Source organism: Sarcophilus harrisii, chromosome 3 (genome assembly GCF_902635505.1).
Source record: "Sarcophilus harrisii chromosome 3, mSarHar1.11, whole genome shotgun sequence".
NCBI lineage: Eukaryota > Metazoa > Chordata > Mammalia > Dasyuromorphia > Dasyuridae > Sarcophilus > Sarcophilus harrisii.
In genome coordinates, this window is record NC_045428.1 from 533305561 (window position 1) to 533325742 (window position 20182).

The window sequence follows — 20182 nt, forward strand, 5'->3', positions numbered from 1 at the left end:
TCTTTTCTGGAGTCCTCAAATGAAGGTTTAATTATAACTCATCAGAGTAGCTGCAGAAAAAGTTATGTATTGAATACATGACCTGTGAAAATTTATTCATTTTGAGATGATGTGATTCATTTATTTAATAAATCAATCATTGAATAGTTAAAAGACCAAAGAAATTTAGAAATGTGGTTGAATGTGGTTAGGCAAATATTCTGCAAGTCAGAATATCAGCAAAAAACATATCAGCAGAATATGAAAATAAGTGAGAATCCATACTAGGAAACGATGGGGACATAGAAAACCACTAAAAGCTATTGTAAGTCATAAAGTAGAAGTAAAACAAAAAAAAAGAAAAAGAAAAGAAAACAAAATAAGCAAATAAACAAACAATAAAAACAGAATATTAGAACCAGGACTTATTTAAAGGGAAAAAATACAGGTATCTAATAATTTAAGGAAGGAGCCAATAATAAGGCACTAAAGAAAAGAAAGAAAAATATCAGTAAGGATAACACATACTATATATCACAAGCAAATAAAATGATTGTTTAGAGCTCCCATTTTCCTTAAAAATGCCGTATTTATTTTAAGTAGATATTGAGATTGGTTATGTGGCTTTAAACATACTATGTTTATGTGAGGAAGCAGATGAGTTAGTGAATTTAAAAAATAAAAGATTCTACAGAAAAAAATACTATCCTTATTAGACCTTGTTCAGACCCAGTTTTCCAAGGACCTTCTCTCTGATTTGATGAGTCTTCACACAGTACACAATAGGATTCATCAGTGGAGGAACCAAAATATAAACATCAGCAATCAGGATCCTAATTAATGGTGACCCATGTTTGGCAAACCGATGAACAATAGCTAAAGTCACAACAGGGACATAGAAAATTAGCACAGCACAGATGTGGGAAACACAAGTGTTGAAGGCCTTTAATTGCTCTTGTTGGGAAGCAATACCTAAAACAGTCTTCAGGATCATTATATAGGACAACAAAATCAATACTAAATTCAGCATTCCTAAAAGAGCAACGAAGAAGCCATAGATGACATTGACTCTGTTATCAGAACAGGCCAATCTCATTACATCCTGATGCAAACAATAAGAATGAGAGAGCAGGTTTTCCTTGCAAAATTTCAGCCTTTTTAGAGTGATAGGGAATGGCATTATAAGTGCAAAACAGGCAATGGCAAAGAACAATCCAATTTGCGTGACTCTGACACTGGTCAGAATGGAGCTATATCTTAGGGGATTGCGGATGGCTATGAAACGATCAAAGGACATGACGACAAGTACAGAGGACTCCATGGCAGTGAAGGTATGGATGAAGAATTCCTGGGCAATGCAAGCATCAACAGAGATTCCTGGAGCATTGAACAAGAAGATTCTCAGCATGGTTGGCAAGGAAGAGAAAGATAGGCAAAGATCTGAGAAAGCCAGCATAGAGAGAAAATAATACATGGGTTCATGGAGAGAAGGTTCTGTCTTGATGATGAGAAGAATGGTAGAGTTGCCCACAATGGCAATGATATACATGAGGCAGATGGGAATGGCTATCCAGATGTGCTCATGCTCCATTCCTGGCATCCCAATGAGGAAAAAGGTAGAAATCTGAGCTTCAGTGATGTTGAGAGAGAACATAAATGTCAGAGGTGGGAATTAATGTTTGGATGGCAGATCTCATATCCTGAAATGGAAAAAAACCAAAACAAAACAGATTGATGGGTTGAACAAGGTACCATAGAAGATGCATTCTAAGTATAATAATCTCCATTTTGATTCATCACCTGTATCTCTTATCCTTATGTCCTCTATTGTTCAAATTACATACTGTGAGTAAGTGTGTGTGTGTGTGTGTGTGTGTGTATGAATAACATAGATTTCAGGAGATGAGAAAGTTCTTAAAAAGTTATCCAATTAAATCCCTTCTTTTTATACAAGAGGAAACTGAAACAGAGAATGATTCACCAAAGACTACCCATCAAGTTGATTATGAAAGAATTGCAAATAGAATTCAGGATTCCTACTTCTGTCCTTCTACATTGTATTACATTGCATTTGAGGATCTTTAAAGATAGACAGATACAGAGATACAGAGACAGACAAAGGTTGAGATAGAGATTATCATAGCAACATTTAGAAGTAGAGCAATAGACATAAATGGTTGTAGATATAGTTGAAGAAAAACATTTAGTGAATGAATATTTAAAATCAACAACAACAAAATAGCACATAAGGAAAATGTAAAAAAAAAAAAAAAAAAAAAAAAAACCTAGATTCTTGTGGGATGGACTTAATTAGTTTTGAAGTATTTTCAAGTTTTTCTATACTTTAAAATATACCCAAACTCTTTTTCCTTTTACCCCCATTTTCACTATTTTTATGTTAAGACAAACTTCCATTGAGCATGGGAGAAGGGGGGAAATTGGGACACAGGGCTTTGCAAGGGCTGATGTTGAAGAATTGTCCACTGTTTTGAAAAATAAAAAGCTTTAATTAAAAAAATAAAATAAAATCCAAATATCCTTAAAAAAAGAAGACAAACCTACATCTTTCTCAAAGGTATTTCCAAACTGAGTAGAGAAGAAAAAAGAAGGGTGTTATTGCTATGAAAATTCTTCCTATGAAAATTTTTGAGGTATAAGGAATTACTGGATATATTTCTGAACATGTGGCTCCTGATATTGGCATCAAATGGGAAGATTATTCATTTTATCAAGTCATAGCTCAATCAAAGTTGCTTATCCAGCTAACTTGTATTAAAACAGACATTTTATATGCAAGTATTTTTATTCCTTTTTAATATATGGAGGGGAAATAAAGATGAGTGAGGAATATCACTTCTAAAATACAATGATTGGGATCAAAATCTAAAAAAAACAGCCATATTTAATGTGACATATGACTGTTGAGAAGGTATATTACCATCAGTATGATTATTAATCCAAAAATATATGTAGGATACACAGTTTCATCAACAAAGAGAATTCTATGTATGGAAGTGATCTTTACCAAAACAGAAAGTAACCCATATATGTATTAATAGGAAAATAGTATAAAGTTATTTAAAACACATCAAGTTAAATGTCATGCTCAATGTCACCTTGATGATTAGTGCTCTTGAAAGAATCGATGTTCAGGTAATACCAACTGTCTATTAAAAGTTGTCATGGGCCACAAAGCCAGCATTATTTTGTTTCTATAAAAATCTATTACTAATAAAAATAATAGTTTAAAAAAGCATATGGTTTATCTTGAGTTTTGTGATTTTACTAGTGTACATTATTTTGCTTCCAATCTAAATTGTTACTTATGTTTTCCCTAAGATATAATTTTCATGCATATATAAATAAAATGTACATATATGTACATAATTACAAGAACATGAATATATTTATGTATCTATATACATACATGCTAATTAGCCACTATCTAGTAGGAGATATAGAAATAGATAAGATGAAAACATAGATACAGAAAAAAAAAGTGTGTTTGTGTGTGTGTGTGTATCCTGGTGGTTAATACCTAATCTTCAGATATTGATAATTCTTGCCTTTAGAAAGGCTGGAAATCAGAGACACTTTGTTACTGACTATAAACAGTTACTTTGGAGATCAGTATGGCACCTTTGAATTTTTGTTCCTTTGTCATACATTTTAGAAATCATTGCCACCGCCAAGTCATGGTAAGATTAATGAATCTATTCTTTCTTATTTTTACTATAAACATTACCAATTGTTATTTTAATAAGAATAACCTATTTCATTAAAACAATAACAATATAAACCCATTGCAATGTCTTCCTTTCCCTAAATTGCAGGTAAAATAGGTTGCCTGAGTAATTTCTAAGAAGTGATTAAAGAAACACTAATCCTTACATGATTCTGAAAGAATATTTCTGCTATAAGAAATAATGAGTTCAATGAATTTAGAAAAAATGGAAAGACTTTCATGAAATAATAAAGAGCAAAAATGATAAGAATCAAGAGAACACTGTCTATAGTAATAGCAATATTGTTTTAAAATTATTTTGAGTAAATAAGCTATTGTTTATTATAAATACCTAAATTAACTGTAAAGGACATATGAAGAATTATGCTATCTAAATCCAGAGAAAGAATTGATAAAAAGAAGTATGTATACAATATTTTTATAAAAATATATTTATTTATGTCTAATGGTAGTCATTATGACTAATATATTGGTGAAGCTATCAAGTTGGTTCAGTTATACTGGAAAATTCATTTGGAATTATGTTAAAACAGTGAATTTAGTTTCTGAAATCTTTGACACAGAGAGCAAATAGCTAGATATATCCCCAATGAGGTCAAAGGCAAAAAGAAGTACTATTTATACAAAAATATAAAACATCAAAGAATTGGAGGTAAAAAAGATATCTACTAGCTGAGGAATTTCTAAATGAATCATGTATACAAGAGTATAATGTGGTATTATTGCTCTGTAAGAAATAAAAGATATAATGAATATAGAGTATCAAAAATATTACTTTGATTTAGTGAAGAAATAGGAAACTATTACATTAAACACAAAAAATATGTAAAAGGAATGAATAACAGTTAAATTGTCTAAACAAAATGCTTTGAAATTGTAATTACAATATTTGTCTTTAAAAAAAGGTAGGAGAATTTCCTTCCCTTCCTTCTTTGTAGATATGGAAAGCTGGGAGCAAAAACTGCATATAATATATGACTTTTGTTGCTGAAATTTTTTCACCTTTTGAAAAACAATTATCTTGAGGCATATATATCTTAGGCCAATTTATAGGTAGAAGACATAAAAATATATTAAAATTTTGAAACTCTAATTTGCTCCCATTTAGAGTGGGATTTAGAGCTTGGATTAGGCATATTAATTAGAAAGATTTTATTCTCTTTATTTTTCACCAATGAAAATATGAAGGTAGGATATGGATATATAGATATAGATAAAATTTTATTTGTACATACCCACATGTACATAGATGTCTTTATGTATATGAAAATGCATATTTTCAAAGCACTGGCCAACCATATTGGTGATATGTTGCTTAGTTTTTGTTGAACTATTCTTTCATGTGCTCTTTTCTTTTTCTTTATTATGAAATATGACCCTAGATACAAGCTAGAGGAGAATTGGCAAATACGCAAATTATGCTTAAAAGGGAATATCAACTAAAAAATTCAATCCCATTTACAAATGGAAAATTGAGGCAAATTAAATGGATTGTCAATTGTTAACAATTTGATAACCTGTAGAAGGGGAAATAAAAATAAGTTGTCTATGGTAAATCCAGAGCTGTTTCCATTTTATAATATTGCAACCTTTTAATCTTAAAACTGGCTGAAAGTTCACAGAGATATTGCTGTTGTTGTTATTTATACTTATTTCTTGAAGATTTTCTTCATGACATCAGGGAGGTGATGAGATAAATCATTTTCTGGATAAATAATTATCTCAAAACTTTGTAATAAGCTCAGAGAATATTGAAAAATCCCCCTTAACTAAAATGTGTAAGCTCTTGAAGGAAACTCCCCTCAAAGAAATGAGTTCACTCATTTAGCTAGAATTCTGGTGTGAACATTTATCCTGTACTTAAACCTGCAGGAGCCTTCTCCTTCAGACATATATTACTTTAAAATGGGGTGCAATGATAAAGTTTTCTCTTCAAGATTTGCTTTTTCTTGAAGATCCCTTTCAACAGAGGAAAATTTTCCAATGAATAGAGAACAAGATTTGAAGTTAGAAATGTCTGGATTTGAATATTTTTTCAGACATAGTTATATAGCTATGTGACCCAGGAAGTTTTCTTTTTTAACTTATGTGAGCCTTAGATTCATGATTTTTTTCTATAAGAATGATAATTTTACAAACTCAAAAGTTTGTCATTAGATTTAAGCAAAATACAGTAGAGTAGACTACTTTGTAGATCGTCTAGGTGACTCTGAATAGAGTCTTGGTTCTGAAGTCAGGAAGTCTCATTTTCCTAAATTCAAATCTGACCTCAGACACTTACAAGCTATGTGAACAAGTCATTTAACCCTGTTTGTCTTAGTAGCTCATCTATAAAATGGGATAGAGAACGAAGCAGCAAACCACTCAAGTGTCTTTCCCAACTCAAGCTGGCAATTAAAAACATATTGTTTTTGCTAAGAAACATTCCCCTCCAAAAAAAAATCCAGGAGAAATGAAGAGCTGGATAAAACTAAAAGTTCTGAACAATAACAATAACAAAAAGTAGACTTTCTAAGACTTGATACTACATAAGTGGGAATAATTTAGTGCTTAATTGTCACTATTGGTTATAATAGGAGAAATCTTAAATCATGCCCATATTTCTTGTCATTTTTATAGGAAATACCAATTATAGATGCCCTTAGAGTCTGGAGGCAAGTTAGGAAAATGAAAAATCTCCAACAGTTTAATTCAATTCATATTTTCAAGTACTGTATCGTGAAAGCTTAGCAATAAGAATTAAAAGAGAGAAATACACAATGAAAAACTCTCCTTGCCCTCAAGGAGGTCACATACTACTGGGGGAATGCATCACTTATCCAGAGAAGAAAATCCTGTATAATTTGAGAAAGAATGAAAAATTAGTATCTTAGGGCATAAAAAAAAAGGTTTCTCCATAAAAGGTGGCCCTTGAGAGAGAATGGGGATGGAAAGGTTTTCAGGATAGAGGACTGTTTAGTGAACAGTCAAGAGCCCTGTTTAGTTTTAACATAAAGTGAAAAATTGCAAGATGAAATAAATCTAAAAAAGTGGCTCACATCCAGATGATGAAGGGCTTTCAACACCAAGCTGCAGATGCCCAAATTCCTGGAGAAGGTCAGTGAACAGGAAGCTGTGGAGTAATAATGTCCTGGTTACATTCCTCTTACCTCCTCAAAATTGCTAGGTATCCATTTGATCAGCAGCATCCTTAACTTAGAACCCACCTCCCTATTTCTTCCTTAGATACTTTAAAAACTCATTGGTTTAGCTGACTCTCTAAGATAAACCAATAATTGAATTATGATCTTGCAGTGTCCTACTCTGAACTCAACAATTAACTATTTTTCCACTAAGGGGTGAGAAGAAAAGAGAAGAAGAAGAGAGAAAAGGAGAGGAGAGGAGACGAGAGGAGAGCAGAGGACAGGAGAGGACAGGAGAGAACAGGAGAAGAGGGAAAAGAAAGGAATAGAAGGAAAGAAGAAGAAATGGAAGGGAATAGAAGTAAATGGAGAGAGAGATTAAATTATAATCTAGTTTGGACTATCCTAAAAGGAAATTGAAATAAGAAAAATACAGATTTATTTATTTTAATTGGGCCAACATCAAAAAATAAACTGAAAAAAAAAATCTGGAAAGAAGAATGCTGAAGAGAGGAAACTTGAAGTCCAGGAAGTAATATACATATTTATGGTGATAAAAACTCTCATAGTATATTATTGAATGTAAATGAACTTTTCCACATTCATCACTATTATTGAATACTCTGTCAAGAAAGGGGACATTTGAGAGAATTAAGTATAGTAGGGCTCTGTTCCAATAATTTTAAATCCCAAAGAGGAGCCCACATGATCTTACAGGGATAGAAAATATTGGGATATAATACTTCAAACACTAATCTACTATTTGAATAGCCACAAAAGAAGTAAGATGATTAACAAAAAATAAGCACAGACTTCCCATGAAAACTTCCATTTACCAGGAAAAAATCAACTGTATTAAGAAGCAGTAATCAAAATTAGACCGCTCACCAGATTAGAAGCCTCTAGACAGATATGTAGGAGTAAAGGATAGATGCTGGAAAGGACCCAGTGCTTTTTCTGGCTCTATCTTGATAGTTTATTGCAAATGCTACTCTCCACCCCCTCCTCCTTGCCTTCAGATGTAGAAACCTCTGGGGAAGCTAATCTTGTTGTCTCTGGTCTCAGAGTAAACACAAAATTTCATAAAGAAAAGCCCAGAAGAATAGAAAATGAAAGTGTTTGGTCATTTGGTTTTTAGATTTCAATGAATGGAATGACAAATATTGAAAAAGGATTTTGTGATTAAGAGGGCATATATGACTTTTGGGAAAACACTTTAAGTAGCTTGAGTCTACAAGCCAAAATAGTTTGCAAGATGAGGAATTTTTTTTCCCAAAAGAACTGAAGTGGATGTTATGAACTATAAAGTGCATTATAAGAAAACCAGGATATATTGTTTTTGGGACAATGACAGTAACTAACTAGAGCGCAGGATGGACCTTGATTAAATAAGACTTAATTTGACACATACTTGGTTAGTCCAGTGTGGAAGCATGTATCAACACCATGCCCTCTATAGAAAAACAGTCATTCCTTCTGCTAAAGATCTGTATTTTTAAAAAATCATTCCTAGAATTTAAAAAACATTAATTTCTCTTATGATTAGGAAAGCATTACTGGTACTTCTGAGAATCCAAATAAAAATAGCAACTGTTGGTCATACAGAGATAAATAGAGAAAATGAATCATATGTTCACTCACATTTGGCCACATGGTTCTCTTAACACAAAAGAAATCCTAGTTCTTAGATAACTAGATCTAACTCTTAATATAATTAATTCTCCTTTGTGCTGTGTTAACCAGTTACTTGATTTCCTAAATCCTGTAATGCCTCCGTATTATAATATTTAGAAAACTCATAACCCAGTTTGTTTTAGTAATAATAGATAACATAACCCAATAGATATTTAAATCCAGAGTCAGCAAGATTTAAGTTGAAATATCACCTTTGGACTTCACTAGATGTATGACTTTTAGAAAAGACCTCATTTACCTCAAGGAGCCGGTATTTTCCTCATTTGTTCAGTAGGGATGACAAGGTTATTAGAACTAAACATCACAAGGTCATTCAATCACTCTGTATGGCACAAGCTTAAATCCTATCTCCATCATAGTTCTGATTCTCAGGACACACTTTAGCTTATCAATGTCCCTCCCAAAATGCTCATAAATGAATATTTAATCCATGTATGGGAGGAAAAGGGCAGCATATAGAAGGATAATCACAATCGTTTTGTCTGGTCCCTCAGAGGAGTTTCAAAATCTAGAAATACTATATCTTTGTAGAATCCATGGATAAGTGGAGAAATGAGAATATGGAAAGATCAAGAGTTAGGAGGTTGGAGAATGCTTTCAAATAACTAATATTGATCTTTTTTAAATTTTGAGGAAAAGAATCCCTGATAATCAGAGAGCTGAGATCTTGATAATAAAAAATCACCCCAAATTAGAAAGTCTTAGGATTCCTGGAAGAGTTTACTAAAATGAAGTTTAATAAGTTATTTTCCTTGAGATCAAATAACCTTCAAATGAATTATTTTGAGAAAGTTTGAAATTTTTTGTTAATTCCTTTCTCACTACTGTCAACTTTAAATATTCCAATAAAAAGCTTTTGCTCATTATCATGCACTCATCCTGAAATAGACTTTTCCCCTTTATTCTCTTCCTCAGGAAGATAACCAACTAAAAACTTCTCCTTAATTGTCTGGCTTTGGCACTTATATGAAGATCACTCAAGTTATTACACAGGATAGGGCTAATCAAAGACTTAGTAATAGCTGAGATAAAATTATATTTTCCCTGGGAATGCTTGTTCTCCTGTTTTTATACCCATTGTTTTTCTCACCCCTTTTTTTCTGCCACTATCCACTGTAGAATCAGGATCACTTCCCTTCCTTTATTATTATTGCCCCTTTTTTGTTCTAGTCTTAACTTCATTTTGTTGTGCCATTGACTATATTAGAGAGAAGTTGATGCTATTATTAGTTTTTTTTTTTTTTTAAAGGCTTTATTAGCATTTTCTGGGGCAGAGGAATTAGGAATCTATTCAAAATGGGCCTGAGACTGGCTGCTTCATAGTTTGAGAAATAGACCAGGCCTTCACTAGGGACCCTACTCATTTTCATCATCACAATATAGAAAGAGCCAGGCCTACCACATGGTTTGATCAACAGTTACACTGGTCATAACAGGTTTTAACTGGTCTGTAAAAGAGCAGAGGGAGCAAATAATGAGGAGTAAAGACCATATTCATTATGAAAGGAACTGGTTTAAAAAGAAATGGCTGTGAAGCTGAATTCTTGGGATTTCTCTTAGACAACAATATAAAAATATGGATTCTATATTTAAGTCAAGGTGGGGATACAAGGTAGACATCCCATAATTTCCATCTTGCTCATCTGTTCTTTATCATTTTTCCCCAGAAAATTATCTTTCTGTTAAGATCATATCAACTTTGAAACTCACACCTTCCAAGTATTACTGGTCTTTTGAGACCCCCTTACCTAAAGAAGGTAGAAAGTAGACATTGGAGAACTCTTCTCAGGTCCCTTATTTAAGTAGAGAATCTCTAGGGAAGATACCTTACAATTTTCCACCACGTTGAAGGGCTTCATCATGCTCCCCACACCAGGTAACATAAATTTTAGCTTATTCTTACATGTTGTCATTTCTCATTAGAGTTCTCATTAGATTGTGGGCTCTTTGGAAATATGAACAGAAATGAAGTCTGATGGTATTACATTTTATTAAAAGCTGCTAAAAATGCTAGTTATAAAAATAAGACAAGAAAATGAAACTGATAGCAAAGACAAAAAAGAAATAAACATCACTTTTATAAATAATATGAGGATTTAAATAGTGACTGGAAAATCTTAGAAGAATAATTTCAGAAATATTGAAATACATAAAATATCCAAATAATTCATTAGTATTTTTGTATATTAACAAAAACATTCAGCTGTGAGAGAGGAAAAAAAAAATCAAAATTCATAGTGGATGTCTACCTACGAAGATGCACACAGGAACTTTTAAAATATAAAACAATCTTTACAGTAATAAAGATAGAGCTCAATAGAATATTAATTAATTATGGATAGATTAAGACAGTATTTTTTTAAAAATATCACCTAAATTAATTTATTCAGTGCTCACTTGATCAATCTACCAAAATTTTTCCCCCAGATATACATTTTTTTCCCAGAAAACAAAACAAAACAAACAAACAAACAAAAAACCCAACTAAATTCAGCTGGAACTTCCAAAGGATTAGACTTACACATCTTCCCTCTCTAAAAAATCTCCCAAACAAAGAAACAAACCAAAAAAACAGCAAAATTCAGCTGGAGGAACAGAAGTTCAAGGAATTGAAAGATATATATTTTTTAAGTGTGAAAGAAAAAGGCTAAGCATTGCCACATGGCAAGCTATATTACAAAGTAGTAATCTTGAAAATGATTTGCTGCTGCTTAAAAATAAGATGTTGACCAGTGGAGTGGAATGGATACATGATATACTGAAATTAAATGAACCAATAACCAAATGTTGGAGAAAGTGAAAAAAGCCAACTCTTAAAGATTCACTATTCAAGAAAAACTGTAGGCAAATTTAAAAAATACTATGATTAGACATTATATTGAGACCACCCTTGTATCTTGTGCTGTTTTTATTACTTACATATAAAAGATCATCTCATAAATAAAAGAAACAATGAAAACATGTCCTTTGAGCTCTCTATAGAGAGGGAAAATTATTACCATACAAAAACTAGAGATGATCATTGAAGATGCAATGCACAATTTTCATTACAAAAATTATAGAATTTTAGCACAAACAAAATCAATACAGATGAAATATAATGAAAACAGTTAATTGTGTGAATGGGGAAGATCTCTTCAGCAAATTATTCTGATAAAGAACTCATTTCCTAGATACATTAAAAAAAAGTTTTTGGATTTATAAGAATTAAAGACATTCCCAATTGATAAATGGTTCACATATTTTAAGATGCATTGTATGAAGAAGAAATCTATTCTATCAATAGCCATTAAATAATATCTCAAATAATTAATCCTTAGAGAATTTTAATTACACTCAAGGTTCAACCTTATCATATAATATCTTATCAAAGATATCAAAAATTGGAAACTGAAAAATTTTGAAGATTATTAGAAAACAGGCATGTTATACTGTTGGTATAAATATGGTTTCAGTTATTCTATAAATTAAATATGAAATATACTCTAAAAGTTAAATTATGCATATATTTAATGCAGGGTCATCACTAGATCTAAACCCCACAAATATCAAAAAAATTAGAAATGGACCAACATGTACAAAAGATATTTAAAGTTATTTTTGTTTATAGCAGCAAACAACTGGAAATTAAAGAAATGTCTACTAGAGAATGGTTGAACAACATAGACTACATGAATGCAATGGAATACAATGTTACCATAAGAAATGGGAAGAGTGATGGTTTCAGAGAAATCTGAGAAAACTTATATGAACTGATACAGATTACAGGAAAGAGAAGTAGGAAATTAATTTATGTTTAATAATAATATTATAAAGACAAACAACTTTGAAAAAAGTCTGAACAATGCAGTGACCAACCATTATTGCAGAGAACCAATGATGAAGCATGTTCTCATCTTCTCAATACAAAATACAGAATGACACATATTTTGCATATGATCAATGCAGCAAATTGTTTCATTTGACAATGTATATTATCGCATGTATTTTGTTTTCCCTTTTCCACCCTAGTACCTTGGGATGGGGGTGGGAGGGAAGGAGTAAAAATGTTGTGTGACAAGTAATTCAGAATTCTGAGGAAAATTCATGTTCCACTGGAATGGCTTCTATATTTCATTCTAGAGCTGAGATTAATTCTAAGGATTGTCCATCCTGGACTTCTTTGAAGGAGAGGGGGAAAGCAGTTAGGTTCATATTCTTTAAGTTATATGTGGAAGTTAAAAGAAAATAAATAGCAATAACAAAAAAAAATCTCTAAACAAAAAAAAATTGTTATTGTCACTCATCAGGTCTTTTTCAGACATACTTTTCTCATGATCTTCTCCCGAATTTGATGAGTCTTCACACAATACACAATAGGATTCATCAGTGGAGGAACCAAAACATAGATATTAGCAATCAGTATTTGAATAACTGGAGAGCTGTGTTTGGCAAAGCGGTGGACAATAGCCAGGGTGACAATGGGAACATAGAAAATGAGGACAGCACAGATATGGGAAACACAGGTGTTGAAGGCCTTTAATTGCTCTTGATGAGATGCAATGCCCAAAACGGTCTTCAGGATCAGGATATAAGATATTGAAATCATTGCCAAGTCCAGCATGCCCATGAGAGCAACAAAAAACCCATAGATAACATTGACCCTGTTGTCAGAGCAGGCCAGTCTCATAACATCCTGGTGGAGACAATAGGAATGGGAGAGGACTTTTTTCTTACAATATGTCAGTCTCTTCAGAGTGATAGGAAATGGGAGTATGAGTACAAGACATCGGATGGCAAATATCAATCCAATTTTGATGATTCTACTGGTGGTGAGGATGGAGCTGTATCTTAAGGGCTTGTGGATGGCTATGAAACGGTCAAGGGACATTATGAGAAGCACTGACGATTCCATGGCGGTGAAGGTGTGTATGAAGAACTCCTGGGCAATACAGGCATCAATGGAGATTGCTGTAGCATTGAATAAAAAAGTTTTCAGCATTGTAGGCAGAGAAGAGAAGGATAGCCCAAGGTCAGAAAAAGCCAGCATAGAGAGAAAGTAGTACATAGGCTCATGAAGTGAGGACTCTGTCTTGATGAGAATAAGGATGATACAATTACCCACAGTGCTAATGATGTATATAAGACAGATGGGAATGGATACCCAGATGTGGAATTGCTCCAGCCCTGGGATCCCAATGAGTTGAAAGGTGGATATCTGGGCTTCAGATGTGTTAAGAGGTAACATAGCAATGAGGGATTAGGAAGGCAACCAGAGTCAGAATGGCAAATAGTTTTCCCTCAAAGGGGAAAGTAAAGGCTTAGTTGTTCATAATCTCCAATCTTGAAGACTTTATTAGCACAAACATTTTCTGAATATTTCAATAAAAATGAACAGTATTACTGTTCATATGAAGCACACATAAATATGTTTTTAAAGTTAATTCAGTTGAACAATGGAAATACCTGTATAGTGAGGTTATATGTTCCCCAACAGTGAAAATAGTAAATATTTGTTTGGCTTGTTGACTATCATGTAGAGAGGATTTCTTTGTGAAATACTAGGCAGAATGAGAGACAGTTGAAAATCTTTTTGTCTCTACCTTGAGATTAATTCCTTCCCTTCTGTTTCTTTTTAGTTGGAATAGTTGTGTACTTCTCTGTCTGAAAAGAAGAAATCATCAGGACCCACCTAAAGGAAAAATTCAGGAAGCAAGAAAAACAAAGATACTCAGTCTTAATCAGAGACATGTACAAGTGGGAAGCAATTATGGTACTAGGTCTTCCATGCCAGTAGTAGAAGTAGGAACATAAAGTGGGGATCCTAGAAACAAAGGAGATCCATTACATATTATTGGAAAATTACTAGGAAGATAGTAGCTAGGTGGTGCAGTGGGTAGAATCCCAGGTGTGGGGTCAGAAATACTTATTTTCTTAAGTTCAAATCTGGCCTCTAGCATTTACTGTGTGATACTAGGCAAGTCACTTCAACCTGCATGCTGTTTGTCTTAGTTTCTTCATCTATAAAATGTACTACAGAAGGAAGTGTCAAACCAATCTAGTATTTTTACCAAGAAAACCTCAAATAAGCTCACAAAGGGTCAGGCACAACTGAAAAAAAACAACTCATGAGATAAGTGCTTCTAGGAGCTTCTAGGTGGAACAGTGGATAGAGCACTGGCCCTGAAATTAGGAGGACCTGAGTTCAAATTTGATCTCAGACACTTAACACTTGCTGGCTATGTGACCCAGGGAAAGTCACTTAACTCTACTTGCCTTTGGGGGAAAAAAAAAAAGATAAGTACCTTTAACTTAGAGACTTTTGGGGAAGATTTATTCTATAGGCAGGGAGAGGGATATTTAACACTGGCAGTGAGGGATGGCATCTCTAGTTCTCAAAATAAAACTTCTTAAACTGTGGGTCACTTTCCCACATGGAGTTTCATAATTGGATGTGGGGGATCACAAAAAACTGGCAACAGTAAAAGGTTTCAAATATTCTGCCAAGATTTAATTCTTTATGTAAAAATAAACAAGTATATCTACCTCATTAGTATACAGATCTATAATGTGGAGAGAAAGAGAGAAAAACAGGCAGACAGCCAGAGACAGAGAGACAGAAAGGAGACTCATCTTGTAAGATCAAATATTTGACTCAGTTTCCTCAATTGTAAAATCAACTGGAAGAAAACCCCAAATGGGTTCACAAAGAATCAGATATACTCGAACAATAGATACTTGTAATTTTATTATATATATATATATATATATATATATATATATGAACCCCAAATGGCTTCACAAAGAATCAGATATAATTGAACAATAGATACTTGTAATTTTATTATATATATATAATATTATATATATATATATATATATATATATAATAAAATTACAAGTATCTATTGTTCACGTAATATATGACCAGCATACTTTGAAGTCTAATCTTCATTATTAATATTTTCTCCATCACTTCCTTAAGACTCTTTTGCTGTTCAGTTGTTCAGTCATGTCTGACTCTTAGTGACTGAATGGATTACAGCACATCAAATCAAGTACTTCTTTCTTTCATTATTTCTTGAAGTCTGTCATGTTTATTGTTTCCATGATACTGTCTCTGCATCTCATGCACTGCTGTCCCCATTATCTTTTATCTTTAATCTTTCTCAGCATCAGGGTCTTTTTCAATGACTCCTGCCTCCTCATTATGTGACTAAAATATTTAAGCTTCAGCTTCAGTATTTGATCTCTAACAAAGAAATTGAGAAAAGACTCAATCAAGCCCTGATTTGTAGAGTTTACTGAATTCTAAGATGTAAATGCTCTAGATTTGACAGCAAGTTCTCATGAGCCTGCTCAACCTGATTCTAGATACTTCTATATATAATAATAAAGAAGATGACTACCTGTATGAGAAAAATCACATATCTCAGTTTCATCTTTTATAAAATGTGGATGGAAATACTAAATAGAGATATCTAAAGAGGTACTTAATATATATCCAAGGCATTTCCCTAAACATTTCTCAGGCTTTTTGTTTTTCATTTTCCCCTCTTTTCTTCTTCAATGGACTTAAAATAGTTAATATTTATGTTTAATTACTAAATGCTTTAAAATTATGTCACTTGAGTCTTCTGAACTCTTTATATTCTAGTTACAGCTCACTTCTCCAAGTGAAACTGGGGATAGATAAAAGGACAAACACTTATTATACAATATGGAATACAAACCATGGGTTGTGGATGCTTTGGGGTAACTGAATTTCTAAGATTACCTTCCCACTTTGGAAGGACATTGGAGTTTTAATGTAGCTACAGGGATGATGATAACTAGTTGTTAGAAAACTGATGGTTAATGCACAAACAGTCTTATAAAATCCAAAAATCCCACCTATATGAGTTTGGGGAAGTCATTTAACTTTTGGGGTTTTCTTGACAAAAACACAGGAGTGGTTTGCCAGTTTCTTCTCCAGATAATTTGCTCGTTTTACAGATGAAGAATAGAGCCAAATAGAATTAAATTACTTGCCCCAAATCCCACAGCTAGGTGTCTGAAGTTGAATTTGAACTCAGGGAGATGAGTTCATCTATCTAATTATCTTTCCTAGCACCTATCATTTGGCTTTTTCCATAGTAAAGTTGTTTAAATAATTAAATTCATGTTAGTTTAATTTGTTCTGAATTATTGTATCAACCAAATTATTATTCATCCCTCTCACAACCCTTCCTAAAAAAAGGCCACACATAGAGTTTTTGTTTTAACCTCTCTATAGTTACATCATGTGAAGATTATCATTAAATAAAAGGGATTGATTGAATTTGATAAACTGAATAAAACCTGATTGCATTTAAGATAGCATTCCACATCAAGGAACACTAATGTCTTTATTTATTTTCCTATTTATAATTTGAACTCTGAACAATTTTGTTTGTTTGTTAGACTTCTTATGGTTCCTTATACTAAAGAGGCTAGATTATATCCCTAAGACTGTGCCCTTGCCCTAACAAAAGAATCCATATAGCTTTAGAGTTTGGCCAGTGATAGAATCTCCCTCTCTACCTTTTAACGTGTCCCCTTTAAATATGAGGCAAACTAATCGCAGGAAAATTCCACGAGAAAAATTCTAATTCTCTAAATATATACATCAAACAATTTAGGAGGTAGAAGTGGTGATCAGTGCACTTACCTGAATGAAAGTCACCAGGTAGACTCATGAAGCTGAAGGGCAGACACAGGAGCAAAAACATCAAACCCTGAGCTTGAGTTTATAAGCTTATCATAGGCATTGTCTTTTTCTTCTTATTCATTCTTCACTAGGACACAGAGGTCCCCAGAGAATGCCAACTGGACCATTTCTTCTCTAAAAATAGAGACAAGAATTCACAATTAAATCTCTGAGGTTAGAGGTAGGGTACCAAAGGGAATTTGCTTATGGAAATTTTGTGTTTAGTTTCAATATCCAAACCATTTGAATGTAATAGAAATACTTTTGGAATATTTGTCTCACTACCTTTCTTTATATCTCTATCACTTAAATATATTGCCCACATTTTAAATACTTAAATTCAATTATTATTAAGTATTATGCCTATTTGTTAGTGTAAGAACAAGATAATATAGAGTGATAAAGAGAAAGTCAGAGTAAAAGTAAAAAGATATATATTCTAGTACCAGTGGCTCCATGAATTGATTGAATGATTTTGTTAGGAAAAAGAAAAACTGTTTACATATTTGAGATAGGAGAATGTTATCTGAGAAACTGTCTATAAATGCCTCCCAATTTTTTTCCTTCAAATCTTGGATACATATGTTTTATTTCTACACAACTTTAAAATTTAATTTAATTTTAAAAAGCCACTAACCTTTCTTAACTTCACTTTTCTCATGTGAAAAAAAAAAATGAATGTGATGAGATAGCTCATATCTGAGGACTTATATCTCTCCTTTTTGAATTTTACAAAACTATACCTTAAGAATGAATCAGTAAATCATGTAATATTTGTTTAAAAAAACAAACAAACCCTAGGAAAGCTTAGGGAAACCATTTTCCAGGAGATTCTAGGAGCCAGATTGTCAAGAATTACAGGATAAGTCTACTTATATGTGGTAATCCTTTGTCAGTACAGATGAGAAAGCAGGCATCAACAGAGTGAATTTTAGATTATTTGGACATGGTAGCTTAGGAACAGTTTTTGTTGAACTTAGTTTCTACAAATTTGAGAGCTGATTCTTATATTTTCAGTAATTTTGCAAGTCAATTAGAAAAAGAGACCAGATTTCATTTATCTCCTTATTAGCTCCTTTAAAGAAATCGGGTTAACCATAGCAAAATATATATTTTAATACCCTTTTGTCCACTTGAAATAATTCAAGCTTTAATAAAGAATATTCAAAAATGAACTTAATTATGTTTCATTCTGATAGATCTAATGCAATAGGTATAAATATTTCTTTATTTTCCTAAAGTTATCTTTTGGTACCATTAAAATGATGAGGTATTTTTATCACATGAAAATTTAATATTTGGAGTAAAACAAGTTGGTCATTTAAAAATATTTCTGGAAAAAATTTATTTTCCATTTTAATAATAAAACAGATGTTGAAACTAAAGAACTTGAAATTTAAATGATTAAAATTGGTCCAATCATGGCTCTCTTCAACAATGAGATGATTCAAACCAGATCCAATTGTTCAGTGATGATGAGAGCTATCTACACCAGAGAGAGGAGTGTGGGAACTGAGTGTGGTTCACAACATATCATTTTCATCCTTTTTGTTGTTGTTTCCTGGCATTTTATTTTGCTTCTCTTTTTTTCTTGTGCGGCATGATAATTGTATAAATATGTATACATATATTGGATTTAACATATATTTCTACATATTTAACATATACTTGCTATGTAGAGAAGGGTGTGGGGGAAGGGAGAGAAAATCGGAACACAGGGTTCTGCAATGTTGAAGAATTGTCCACCCATGTGTCTTGAACAATGAAAAGCTTTAATAAAATTAAAAATAGGACCAGCTAGGTGGCGCAGTGAATAGAGCGTCAGCCCTGAAGTCAGGAGTACCTAAGTTCAAATCTGGTATCACATACTTGACACTTCCTAGCTGTGTTACCCTGGGCAAGTCACTTAACCCCAATTGTCTCAGAAAAAATTAAAATAAAATAAATAAAAAATAAATAAAATTGGTCCAATATCGGAACTAACATAGGTGGCATCTACTTTAAAATTACTACTGGTATACAGTATATATAACCTATACTGTATGCAATTTCTTCTTGTTCTAACGTCAAAGAGAGTAGCTAATAGTTTCTTGTATATTTCACTTTAATGACTGATATTATTAAAGAATTTTCGTTACTTGGCCTGAATTGTAGTCAAGATCTACTAACATTTAGAAAACACAATAATTACTCAAACACACTTGAGAGACTTTGAAAAATGTAGAAATTATTCCTGGCAATCATGAATTTCACCTTGAAGTTTTGATTTTGAAAAATAAAATTTTAAGATATTCCATGTAATTAAAAAGTACTACTCTTCTTATAAATACGATACTAGGAAAAATAATTCAATATGTAAACTTATGTCCTTCATGAGACAGAAAAAAATAATTAAAACATTTTAAATTTATTTTGATGTATTAGAACTATCTATGTAGCACTATGAAAAGCTAACTACCTTGCAAAGGAAAAAACTGGATCATTTAAGTGAAATTTTTCAAAAGGAATTTGATCTTAATTTCTGAGGTTTTATAGATGGGAATACAGAATCAAATAATGTTCTATTCCCTGTGATCATATCAAAAAAACTAAAAAAAGATAGCACTACTCCAATTAAAATTACTCCTTCTTATTTAATCCAATTTTTCATGATCACATTTGAGATTTTCTTGGCAAAGATACTGAAGTGGGTTTTCCATTCCTTTCTCTAGTTCACTTTTGCAGATGAGGAATTGAGGTATATAAAGTTAAGTGACCTGCTCAGGGTCACATAGTTGGTTAAATGTCTGAAGCTGGATTTGAACTCAGGAAAACGAATCTGCCTGATTTTGAGTATAATGCTCTCTATTCACTGTGCTACCTACCTATTTGCAGGTTTGACTGTGTCGTTTGAATACCAAATATATGTTTGCCAACAAAGGCTATTTTACAGAG

General features: G+C 32.4%; 2 protein-coding genes across 2 annotated transcripts; both read right to left on the minus strand.

Annotated features, from left to right (window-relative positions):
* Positions 1-691: 691 nt before the first annotated feature.
* LOC100927254 (olfactory receptor 51A7-like) lies at positions 692-1633 on the minus strand. The gene has a single exon (XM_003764771.1). The coding sequence runs from the start codon at positions 1631-1633 to the stop codon at positions 692-694; it is 942 nt and encodes a 313-aa protein (XP_003764819.1).
* An 11152-nt stretch (positions 1634-12785) lies between these two features.
* On the minus strand, positions 12786-13774 carry LOC100926998 (olfactory receptor 51A7-like). Its single transcript, XM_012545411.3, has one exon. The coding sequence runs from the start codon at positions 13766-13768 to the stop codon at positions 12827-12829; it is 942 nt and encodes a 313-aa protein (XP_012400865.1). The 5' UTR covers positions 13769-13774; the 3' UTR covers positions 12786-12826.
* Between the last annotated feature and the right edge of the window lie 6408 nt (positions 13775-20182).

Bases quoted from the DNA above. Each gene is read 5' to 3' on its own strand.
- LOC100927254 (XM_003764771.1), bottom strand. From the start codon at position 1,633: ATGTTCTCTCTCAACATCACTGAAGCTCAGATTTCTACCTTTTTCCTC.
- LOC100926998 (XM_012545411.3), bottom strand. From the start codon at position 13,768: ATGTTACCTCTTAACACATCTGAAGCCCAGATATCCACCTTTCAACTC.